Source organism: Crocuta crocuta, unplaced genomic scaffold (genome assembly GCF_008692635.1).
Source record: "Crocuta crocuta isolate KB4526 unplaced genomic scaffold, BGI_CrCroc_1.0 scaffold130, whole genome shotgun sequence".
NCBI classification, from domain to species: Eukaryota; Metazoa; Chordata; class Mammalia; order Carnivora; family Hyaenidae; genus Crocuta; species Crocuta crocuta.
The window spans coordinates 1,442,231-1,454,247 of NW_027527920.1; the positions used below are offsets into that span (position 1 = coordinate 1,442,231).

Here is a 12,017-nt window from a genome sequence, read left to right on the forward strand (position 1 = left end):
CCGCCTCGCTCCGTCACGTGGCCAGAAGCGCCGTTGGCACGTGATCCATCCAGCTCTAGGCCAATCAGCCTCCGCAGGGGCGGGACGCAGAGCCTGAGGGGCGGCAGCAACCGTCGAGGCCGCTTCTTCTCGCGAGCCTTGCCGCCGTTGCTCCTTAGCCGCCCACGGCCCGCAGGGAAGATCTCGCGAGGCTTGGGCGCTGCGGCGGTAGGAGGAGGACGGAGAAGGACGGAGCCTAGCTGTTGCTGCCTCCCTCGCTCACTCCTTCGCGCACTCGCCCGCCCCCTCCCTCCCTCCCCTCCCTTCCCTGGCCCCGGCTCCGGCCCCGGCCCCGGCCCATTCGCTGTTCGGTCTTCCGCAGGGAGGATGTCGGGCTCGTCGCTCCCCAGCGCCCTGGCCCTCTCTCTGTTGCTGGTCTCCGGCTCCCTCCTCCCAGGGCCAGGCGCCGCTCAGAACGGTAAGTGGGGCGCCGGGGGCGGGCCGGGCGGGGGCTGAGGGACGCCGGCGACCGGAGCAGGCCGTCCCGGGCCCGAGGAGGTGTCGGAGCAAGGGGAGGAGGGCCGGTCGAAACTGAGGGGCTGCGGACCCGAGAGGAGATGCCGGTCTGGAGTTCCAAGAGGCGCGGGTGTGAGAACCGAGGCGCCGGTCCGAGAGGTGGGGGCGTCCGTTAGGAGCCTGAGGTGTTGCAGACTTCGAGGCTCCACGCCTTGGGGCTCGTCGCTCCGAGTCTGGGAGGGGACACCCAGGAAGCCGACGCGAGGAGCTGGAGTAGCGGGGGCGGATGGGGAGGGGGCGCAGCTTTCAAAGAAGGCGGTCGAAAGCAGGTATTTGTGGTTAAGGCGACGGGAGTGGTGTCAGGCTGCCCGAGAGAGCGGGGGTCCCGGGCGCTGGGGTCATCGGGGATTCTAAGGGAGCCCCGCGAGACCGGTGACATCCTNATACCGAGCAGAGTACTAGAGCCCCGAGGAGGGGTAAAGACTCCGGGAACCTTGGATATGGAGGTGGAGGGAAGGTAGGTGGAATGCTAAGGTAGTGGGTTGACTGCAGTAAGGGATCTGGAAGGAGAAGCATCTGGGGCTCTCAACGAGATGGGGGAAGAGGGCTGGGTTTGCTAAGGAGGGTGGAGTGTTGGGCATTCCGGGGTAGCGGTTGGGAGAGCAAAAAGGAGTGTCTAAATAAGGAGAGGAAAAAGGAGCTGAGGATGGGGAGAAAGGGTTGAAAGTGAGGCAGGGGAATACGTATCCGAGCACTAAGGGTGCCTGCTTAGAGAGGTGGGGGGTGAGGCGAAGGCAGAAAATAAGGGAAGGGAGTAAAAGGCAGGAAGCCGGGGGTGTAATGTTGGTGTGCAGTGTGGAGGATATATTAGGGAGGGGAGGAGCGGAGTTGTGGCGAGTGCTGGAGGGTACTGGTTAGGCCTTTGGGAAGGAACACGTAAACTGGGAACTGCCCTGGTTGTGACCGAATCGGTGACTGAAGACAAGGCGGTGGAGGAAGTGGGCTTTTAAGATCGCAAAGTTTCAGGGCGGAACGGCCATCGCTTCTGAGGAACATAGAAGTCGTTCCCGAGATGTGTGCAGGGGGTAGTGGAAACGGAATTAAGTTTTGAACCGCAGCGCTTCAGAGAAGATGGAGAGGAATCGTGAGGAACCACGGTGATGGGGGATCTGGACCAAAAAAAAAAGAAAGAAAAAAAGATTCTGACTGGTGAGGACTTGTGTTACAATTCAGCTGCCGAATTGATCTTCCTGCGGTGAAAAGTCTTGTGAGCTAGTTTCTGCTCTTGTGGAAAACAGCCTTTACAGTATTTTTTATAGGAAAGAACTTATGAGAAGTCCGTGCTAGAGAGTGAACTATAAATTATTTTTGCTAATCCCGCAGTGTCTTCATTATGCTACAACAACTTAAAATTACTCTTGTTAGAATAGTTGAAATTTAATGGTTTTCTTTTTTTAATTTTTATGAAACTGAAAAAAGGCTTTTTTTTTTTTTTTTTTTAAGAGCCAGTGGAGTTAAGCATTCTGAGAGTCTCGGCTTAAATGCTGAAGATTACAGTGAAAATACATCGATAAAGGCTTGAAAAACCATTATCAGTTAAATACAAGTGTTGTAACAGATTGCACTAATCAAATCTTATGTATGCTTCACGGCCTTGAATTATCACTGCAGGGGTCAGGAAGGAAATACTCTTCTGTCTCTAGAGTTGAATATGTGGAGTCTGTTGGGTATTTTTTCAATTTCCTCCAAAGCATGTGGCTGCTTTGGAAGGCAGGGTAGAGTTAGTCTGATTTGTGTCATCAGTTTTTAGTCTGCATTAATGATGTGCCTTAAAGGAGCCCAGTACTAGTTTCACCTGTTTGATTTGTGGAACCAGCATTGTTTCATTTGGCACAAGAGGTGACAGTTTCTTGATCTTTAACATGTTTAATCTCCGGGCTGTGGCTTTGCTTCTTTCAATGATTTATAATACGGTGAAATTGTAGTTTCTTAGCAACTAAAGCAAGGTTTTTGGATAGGCCTACCAAAGACTCAACTGGCTATTCTCAGCAGTATGTGTTCTAAATACAGCATAGTGCAGCTTTTCCTTGAAATGAGCTTGAATTCAGTCATATGACATGACTGGTGAAGTGAAGCTGAGCTTGTACTTGACCCAAATGAATGTAAATTGATTTGAGGGAAAAAAAATGACTTGTTTTTTTTTTTGAGTTTGAGTCCATATAGGTAAGGATGCCATTTTATAGCTTTCTATAACATATTGTAAAGATTTATGCTTTCAACTTGTAATAGCCTTACAATAGTCTGACCGCTTGTCGTGGAGTTTGTATTTTCTTATCTAGTGCATCAGAAATGAATACTATGCTCTGTATGATATCAAAATGTTATTTATTTAAAATGCTGGCTTAGGGAAAAAAAACCAACCCTAAGTGTTTCTGGATTATATGTGTGGTAGTTTAGATTTAGTATAAATGTTTTTCAAAAAGTCTCTTTCATCATTCCTAAAATGAAGAATTTGGACCCTCAAGGTCTCTTACTTCTCACCCATTACCATAGAGACTCCAGGCTTTTACTCAGATAGACTTTGTTTCTCATCCAGATATTTAGACTTGGTAGGACTACAGTTGAAATTAAAATCCTTAGTTACAGTGTTGTGTTTTTTCTGTGTGTATCAAGAAAGGTGTAATTCATTTTAAAGGAAGAAACTTGTTTTAAAGGTGGGGAATGGGCTAAATGGGTGATGGGTATTAAGGAGGGCACTTGTGATGAGCCCTGGTTGTTATAAGTGATGAATCCTATATGTTAACTAATTAGAATTTAAATAAAAACTTGAAAAGAAAAAATTTCTCAAAAAAGTAACCCTTTGATAAGACAGTCCAGAGCTTTAGACTTTAAAATTAAAATTGAATGAGTGTAAGCCAGGTGTCATTATATGGTGATCAAGAACGCAGACCTGTGTTTGAGTCCAGCCCTTTTAGCTAAGTGATCTTGGAGTAAAGTGCTTATCACTTCCAAATCTCATTTTTACCATCTGTAAATTGGAATTTATAATAATGCCAGTCTCCTAGGGAATGATGCGAAGATTAAATGAGGTAATGGCCCTAAAGCACTTAGATTTCTGCCTGGCATATAGAGAATGAGTTTCAACAGGGAGTGAATTTTTACTATATGTAACATATGTTGCTATATGTTATTATATGTGCCATATGCTATATTATGTAGTAGAACAGTACTATATGTACTAAATGTTTGCTCACTATAGTGTTAGTTGTTACTGTTATTATCCTTTAAGTAGAATGACTATTTTTCTTCATGAATATGTTGAACACTTGTTACTTAATATTGTTCATTATCTTGAATAAAGTAAAGTAGGCCATTTTGAAGGCCCTCAACAGAGATTTGCACTTGAGCTTATGTAACTTTAAGTGCCTCTGCAATTGCAAATTCTGGTGAGGAAGTTTATATTTCCATTTCATTGTCTGGGAGATTTCATGCTTTTTCTTTCAGTGAACTAAATACTTTTCATATGGGCTAGGTAGAATCTAGAATATTTTCATAGAATCCCATTGTTGTGATAAAGAGAAGTGGGATGTAGTGCCTGGCACACAGTAGGAGTGTTGGAGGTGTTAACTGATGAGTGAATGTGGAATGGGGTGTAAAAATGTAATATATTCATACTGAAAATATAATATTGGATAATTAACACTGCTTAGTGGGAGAAAATAGGGAGCCTAATGAATTTTATTAATGAGCGAAATATTAAGAAACTATTTTGCTTGGGTGATACTGGGTAGTTGTGAACATGGTGATTTGTAACAATGCCAGTATTTGAAATAGATGATTCACAAATCTTTTTCTTTTCTGTCAAGTGCTATTTGCTTCAGTGGTTTTGCAGTTTTCTGAGTACGTTTTTAGACATATATTTGCTATTGATTGTGCATCTTTTCTTTGGGTGCACTGGAATGAGTGACAGAAGACAGATGTACCTACAGCAGTGGCACAAAAGACATGCCAGATGTCAAGCAACACATCTTAACATAATTAATCTAAATAAGGTTTTAAATGACCAGAAGAAATAGTTTGCTTTGCAGTAAAGCATTTCCTGAGGAGATTATAAGCCTCTAGTCTCTTAGGCAGCTGACAAAAGTGTCACTACTGATGTTGTGGAGCACCTACGCATGAGAAATTGGTCCTGGTTTCGGGTGGAAAGGTCCTGTTACTAAGTCAGGATTGGTCCTGTGCTCTTAGTTTTTGTTATTCAAGGTTACTAGATTCAATTTAGAGATGCAAATGGGTTTTTGTGTTGTGAGACTTAATAGAGCTGACTTGCTAATATACCAGGTGTTAAAACAACAAAAGGAAATAAGAGCCATTAAATATAAATGTGCTCCAGAGTCCAAACATTTGCCAAAAATTAGGATTGAAGATCATTACGTATCTGACTTTGAGTGAGTTATACCAATGTTCCTGAGGAGTTAGACTGTTGGGTCTTGAAGGAATCCCTTTCTTGTTCTCAGTACAATTTTGATATGAAACATTTTCTCTAGTGGAGCATATTTTTAGACATTGGCAAAAGGCAAAATGTTACTGTATTGCCTTTTTCTTTTTTAAAATAAAAGTAATTGTTTAACTGCATCTGCAGAGATGAACAGTGTGACCAAGTAAGTGCTGTGACAATTTGAACATTTTCTCATTTACTTAGTTTGAGGTACTTTCAAAGTGAGGTGTATGTAAAATCTGATACTTGCTGGATCTGTGTAAAGGTTTTTGTCTGCAAGACAATTTGGGAAGGTAACGAGTAGCTAATATCTATACAAATAAAGTATGTAGAAAAACAATGAATGACTATGTTGGATATCATATATTCAGTAAAGCTTTGGGTAAAATTGTGCAGAGAAGTTTTGGAAGGGGTGAATTCTGTGAAAAATTTTCTGCATCTGTTCATTTTTTGTTTACAGTGAGAGCACAGTCTGGACAAGATCAGAAATAGAGAATGAAGTTAGTTGTAAGAGAAAGGGAAAGGCAAGAAAAGCTGCAGTAGTACAAGGCGAAAAGTAGGATGTAAGACTGAAAAATAAATATTTATTTGAGGAGCATCTGGAAAAATAGAATCTGTCAGAAAGAATACAACAGGAACCTCTAAAGTAAATTCATACATCAACATTTTTTTAAAAAAATGGTGCAAAATCTTCTCCTGTGAACAATTGGCTTGACTTTCTGCCTCTTAATTTAAAAAAAAAAAAATTATTTTAGAGAGAGAGAGTGCAAGTAGGGGAGGGGCAGAGAGAGAAGGAGGCACAGAAGCTGAGGCAGGATATGGGCTCTGACCCATCAGCACAGAGCCCACCGGCACGGGGCTCTAATGCTCAGAAGCTCTGATGAGATCATGTCCTGAGCTGGAGTCAGACCCTTAGCCAACTGAGCCACCCAGGCACCCCTCAGTGTGCCTCTTTAAATCAAACATTATTGTATTGTTTTACATGAATTGTTAAAACTACCATTGATGACATACATGGAGTTTGTTTTTTTAATGTTTTTATTTTATTTTTGAGAGATAGAGTGTGAGCAAGGAAGGGGCAGAGAGCGAGAGGGAGACACAGAATCTGAAGCAGACTCCAGGCTCTAAGCTGTCCGCATAGAACCTGATGCAAGGCTCAAACTCATGGATGGTGAGATCATGGCCTGAGCTGAAGTTGGATGCCCAACTTCCCAACCTGATACCAACCTGGATGCCCAACCTGAGCCACCCAGGCACCCCTGATGACATGGAATTTAATTGTAAACACCTTAGATAATGCATTTTTAAACTTGTTTGTGAGGTTTTTGTAGATTTTTTTTTTTCCAGAAATCTGATTTTAGTTGGTAAGGATTAGCTTTGGGAAGGCAAGAAATAGACCTCACCAGTTATTCATTTATTTATTATTTATTTATTTGTGTGTGTGTGTGTGTGTATTATATATGTTTCTCACTGAGCTTAAAATGAAATACTGCAGTGATCTTATGTAAAAACATGATTTCTGCATAAAACATCTGTTTTTCAAGAATTGAGTTTAGACGGAGTCCAGATTTATACCTTCCTAATTCTAATTTACTATGTTATGTGAAACTGAAAGTAGATCTAACTTTTTTGTCTGTTTTTATGTAGATACAAAGATATACATTAATCAAACCTAATTAACTTGAGGTTAATTTTACCTGATTGCCTAGAACTTTTAATTGGTCTATCTGTGTAGAAATGGGGTTTAAAGAATTTCATAAGTATTTGTATACAGTAAGTTAGTGGGAGACATATTTAATGTTCCTCACCCACTTGCTGGTTTTTTGTTTCATTTGTTTTTGTTAAAACAAATGAATGTTTTTGTTAATTTTAAAAACCCAGTCCTATCTCTTCATTAAAACAGATTGTGGTCAGCTTTAATGGAAACAATCTTATATTAAGTTACTTGTACTAAAAAGTTGTGAATGGTATTTTGCATTTCTGAAAACAATTATGGAATGCATTAAGACTGGCTTTCTTTCCAGATAATCTCAATTGCTAGAAGCTTATGGTGTGTTTTAGGAATTTTCCAGAAATATATCAGTTTAGATATGCTTTGCTTCTCTTTGTTATACCTTAGTTTATATTGTTGTTACACCCAAGTATTCCTCCATACAGTGAGATATAAATGAGACAATGTGAAATCACTCTGAAAGCGTCAGGGTTCTATATATTATACAAGATTCTATTATCAGAAAATACTAAGTTCCAAAATGTAGCAGTTGTTTAAATCATATCCAAATGTATACTCACATTCTAAAAGTGATTAAATATAAAATACAAGACAGAAGGTCAAGTCATTTTCTAATAGAATACTAACAAGGCAAAATGTTCCATATGCATGATACAGAAAAAAAAAAACAAGAGTGTACTTGTGTATATCAATTGTTAGGACGTTGATTCTTTTCTTCCTGATAGAGCATTTGAAAACCACTTTTACTAGATGATGTGTAAATTCCCTTCCATTCCTAAAATTACACAGTTCTATTGACCTTACAACTTGGAGGCTCAAGGGAGAGAATACTTTGTTTTACTAAGTTTTTAGAAATTTACATTTTGGAAATAAGAAAAATTGACGCTGAGGCATGCACTGCTTTGAAATCCCAACTGCCTGTAAACTTACTTCAGACAACATTTGTAGTTTTTATTTCAAGGAAGGCAGAATGGTGTAATAGAGAACATATATTAAACTCACTGGGAAAATTGCCAGTGTGAATCAAACATTTTAAAAAATGAAAATCGCTGCCAGGTAGGTAGATACTTCATGTTCTGTTGGTTGAAAGGTAGTTGACTGGGGCACCAGGGTGACTTAGTTGGACTTTGGTTTAGGTCATGACGTCATGGTTCCTGGGTTCAAGTCCTGCACTGGGCTCTGTGCTGACAGCTCAGAGCCTGGAGCCTGCTTCAGATTCNCTCTTGTAGAAGCAGTGAAGAGAAAACGAAGCACACTAAACAATCGTATTATCCTTTGAAGAGGTTTGTTTTCTATTTATGACTTCATTTCTCCGGTCTTAGTATTTTTGTAGATCTCTAAACCTTTCCATTATAGTTGAACAAGGCAATCCAAGTATTACCAGAATTAAATCTGAGGAAGTTCCTAGGTAGATAGTCCTTAGAAACAGTGTGTTGAAAGTCTCAAAAAATTTTTTAAATGTTTATTTTTGAGAGAGGCAGAGAGAGCGAGCAGGGGAGGGGTAGAGAGAGAGGGAGATACAGTCTGAAGCCGACTCCAGGCTCTGAGCTGTCAGCACAAAGCCAGACATAGGGCTGGAACTCACGAACCATGAGATCATGACCTGAGGCAAGGTTGGAAGCTTAACCAACTGAGCCACCCAGGTGCCCCTTAAAAGTCTCAGTTTATATATTTATTCATTATTCTTCTTTGTATTTGTTAGGTATGTCTGTTTCCTTGCTTTTTAAAAAATGTTTTTGTTAGAATGTCAAACATATAAAAAGTAGAGTGAGTAATGTAATAAACTCCCATATATTCATTATCTAGTTTCAAGTGTTATCAACTACATCCTTGCTGCTTATTAATTTAAAAATAACCTGATAATTAACATTACAAATTAAAATTTTCTAGTTGCTGAAATGTACTTAGTAGGGATTAGCTTATATAAGTAAAATAGAAATAATTTGGTTCACATTTAATTATGTTGAAATGATTCTAAAAATATAAAAGCTCTTTAGAAAAAGGCTTTCACACTTTAGTTTGTGACCCAGATGGTGAAATAGATTTTATTTATAACTAAGGTGTAAATATGTGACATTCTGTACAACAATGTCTGCACTCTAATGTATATGAAGAAAACTATTGTGACCTTCTGGCTCCATCCATAGTTCATTAATGGGTGGTAAGACTCCTATTTGAAAAACAGCATTTTCTGATATGGAGTAGTTTTGAGTTGTTTTTATTTTTTATATGCCATGTTAGGCTGGAACAATCTGATGATTTTTATAAACACCATAAGGATTGTTCACAAGGTATCTGTCAGTAATATCAACATATACTGTTACTAGTAACTATTAATGAGGAAAATATAGCAATGTTGAGTTAGTACATTAGCCATTACTTGTATAATACTGATTTCCCCCCCCTATTTGGACATAGGGAAGCTACAGCAATTTGAATATCATAATCAAGGCATAAGTTTTGTGGTATGTTTAGTTGTCCTTTTAAATTAGAACTTCTGTTCCTTATTCCTTAGCCCTTGCCTTCGAATTACTGGTTGAGTACAGGGTTGATAGCTCTACCTGTTAACAGCTGAATGCTTACTCTGTTGTCTGAGGCACTTTGCTGGGGAGTACAGAGTGACTTGAGCATTGGCCACAGGAAGGGAGGGAGAAAGAAAGAAGCATCACAAGAATCATTAGCCTTTCATGTTTAAGATCCTAGAGTAGCAAGTTTATCTTCTCATTTTTAGACATTGCTTGGAGGAAAAAAAGGCGAACAGTATGTCCTTGTTCTGTTTTGCCAACTATTGGAATACTTTCTTTTTCCCCTCCTTCTTCCGAGGACCTTCTTTTTAAAGTAATCTCTACACCCGACATGGGGCTTGAACTCACAACCCTGAGATCAAGAATCATATGTTCTACTGAAGGAGCCAGTGAGGCACCCCTGAAATACTTTTCAGTCCTAGGTTGAAGGAATATGCTACAGTTAATTTAGGATTTTTTTCAGTTATATAAGTTTAGCAGATTGGAAACCATTGTGGAACACCTGGAAAAAGTGACATAGTAGCTTCAGCATTGAAATTATATTCATTAATGCTGAACATCAAATCATCACCAAGGAAGATGAAATAAATGGTCTTAATGCAAACCAGGAAACTGCTACCTAGAAAAAAGCAGCTATAAAGAGGTTTCAGAAAACTTGCTGGGAACTGTCATTGAATTACCCTTAGACAAATTAACCTAGTGATCACATATCAAAATTATGGAACTACTAACAGTGTTACTGTTTTCTTACTAGGATAGAACTTCAAATAATTATGAACACTTTCTGTCCACATTTAAGGTAAAATGCAGATAATTATACACTGATGGTAGCATAAGACTTAGGAAAAAAGCCTGAAGGATCTAAATTTAGGAAAAGGGAACACTAGTGGGATGTGACTATCTATTAATATCTTCAAGGTAGCAGTGTAAATGAAGTAAGGGAATTAGGCAGTCTCCAAAGATGGATGGGCTGCATGAAAGAGCAGTGGCCTAGAGCACAAGGAAATTGTATAGGTTTAGTAATAAGATTTTAAAGAAACTAGCAAAATAGTTATTTGCACTTATTGTCAGTGCCATTGTAAGTAGGACAAAGCACTGGTTGAGAGGAGAGAGATCTCATAAAACAAAAGGGAGGATCTCTAGTACTTGCTTAGGAGCTCAATAATAGAAGAAAAAACCTTTATGGACATGAATATAAAATGAAGTGGGATGTCTAGAAGTTTCTAAGGGTCAGAAATTATTTTGTTTCCAACACTAATGTTCTATGATTCTGAATTCAAGAAAAATGATAGGTTAACTTTAGAATCCATTAAAGTAGCTTTTAATGCATTAAAAAAACCCCTTTTTTCGGAGAAAGAGGTGGAGAGATGGTGGGGGAGGGGGGAGGCGCAGAGAATCTCAAGCAGGCACCACACTCAGCTCGGAGCCCAGTGGAGGCTCAATTCCATGCCGCTGGGATTGTGACCTAAGCCAAAATCAAGAGTCAGTAGCAATCAAAAAGAATGAAATCTTGCCATTTGCAACAATGTGCATGGAACTAGAGTGTATCATGCTAAACAAAAGAAGTCATTCAGAGAAAGACAAATAATATGATTTCACTCATATGAGGTATTTAAGAAACGAAACAGATGAACATAGCAGAAGGGAAGCAAATATAAGATAAAGACAGGGAGACAAACAATAAGAGATTCTTAAATACAGAGAACAAAGTGAGGGTTGCTGGTGGGGTGTTCTTTGGGTCAGAGGATGGGCTAAACAGGTGATGGACCTTAAGGAAGGCACCTTGTTGAGATGAGCACTGGGTATTATACGAAAGTGATGAATCACTAAATTCTCTTCCTGAAATCGATATTACACTATGTTAACTAACTTGGATTTAAATTTTAAAAAAAGGAGAAAAGGAGGAAAAGGGGGGAAAAAACAAGAGTGGGATGCTTAATTGACTAAGCCACCCAGGTGCCCCTAAAGTAGCTTTTAGGATCTGCCTGTAATGCTGAAAACAGGCTTCTGTTTGTTATATCCTTTATAAACAACTTTTTAAATTTAGTTATCAAAAACCTACACTATGAAACTTTTCCAATGTGTGTTTTACACATGGAAGCATAAGCTTCGTAAGAGTTCATTCACTAGCCTGCATGGAACCTAGTAAAAGCTTAACCTTTGGCTCTTAGAAATTAGGCTTTGTCTTTTATATGGTAAATATCAGTTATTAAGAAAGACTTATCAACAGGAAAAGAACACTTACAGACTCTTCATTGGTCAAAATTCTGCTGTGATAGAAGCCCTCCCTTGTTCTTTGAGTGGGAGCTAGTGCTGTAATACTTTGGTAGAGGTGGGAGCTCACTTTAATTCACAGTGTAAGGTTGCCAGATGAAATGCAGGATGCCCAGTTATATTTGTATTTCAGATAAACAATGAGGAATTTTTATTTGCTAAGTCTAGCAACACTAGAAGAATGTCCTTTTTTCTTCCTATTTTGGTTTGCCATTTAGAATTTAAGTAACAAAGAGTCTTGTAATTTGGTGAGTTTGAAATTTTTTTAAAGTTTATTTGAGAGAGAGAGAGAAAGAGCACGAGCACGCAGGGGAAGAGCAGAGAGAGAGGGAGGGAGAGAGAGTATCCCAAGCAGGGGATTTGATATGGGGCTCGAACTCACGAACTGTGAGACCAAGACCTGAGCAGAAACCACGAGTTGTATGCTTAACCGACTGAGCCACCCAGGTGCCTCAAAAGAAATCTTTTTTTTTTTTTTTTTTTTTTATTTTTTTAG

At 39.5% G+C, this 12,017-nt stretch overlaps 1 protein-coding gene across 2 annotated transcripts in view; it reads left to right on the plus strand.

Moving 5' to 3' along the window:
* The first annotated feature begins 202 nt into the window (after positions 1-202).
* NPTN (neuroplastin) overlaps positions 203-12,017 on the plus strand; it is a 76,388-nt gene continuing 64,573 nt past the window's right edge. The window contains exon 1 of one of the 2 annotated variants that reach the window (XM_077746004.1): positions 203-457. In XM_077746004.1, coding sequence (XP_077602130.1) covers positions 367-457 — 91 coding nt within the window. In that variant the 5' untranslated portion in view covers positions 203-366. The remainder of the gene's footprint in view (positions 458-12,017) is intronic. The other variant, XM_077745997.1, reaches the window with a different exon arrangement.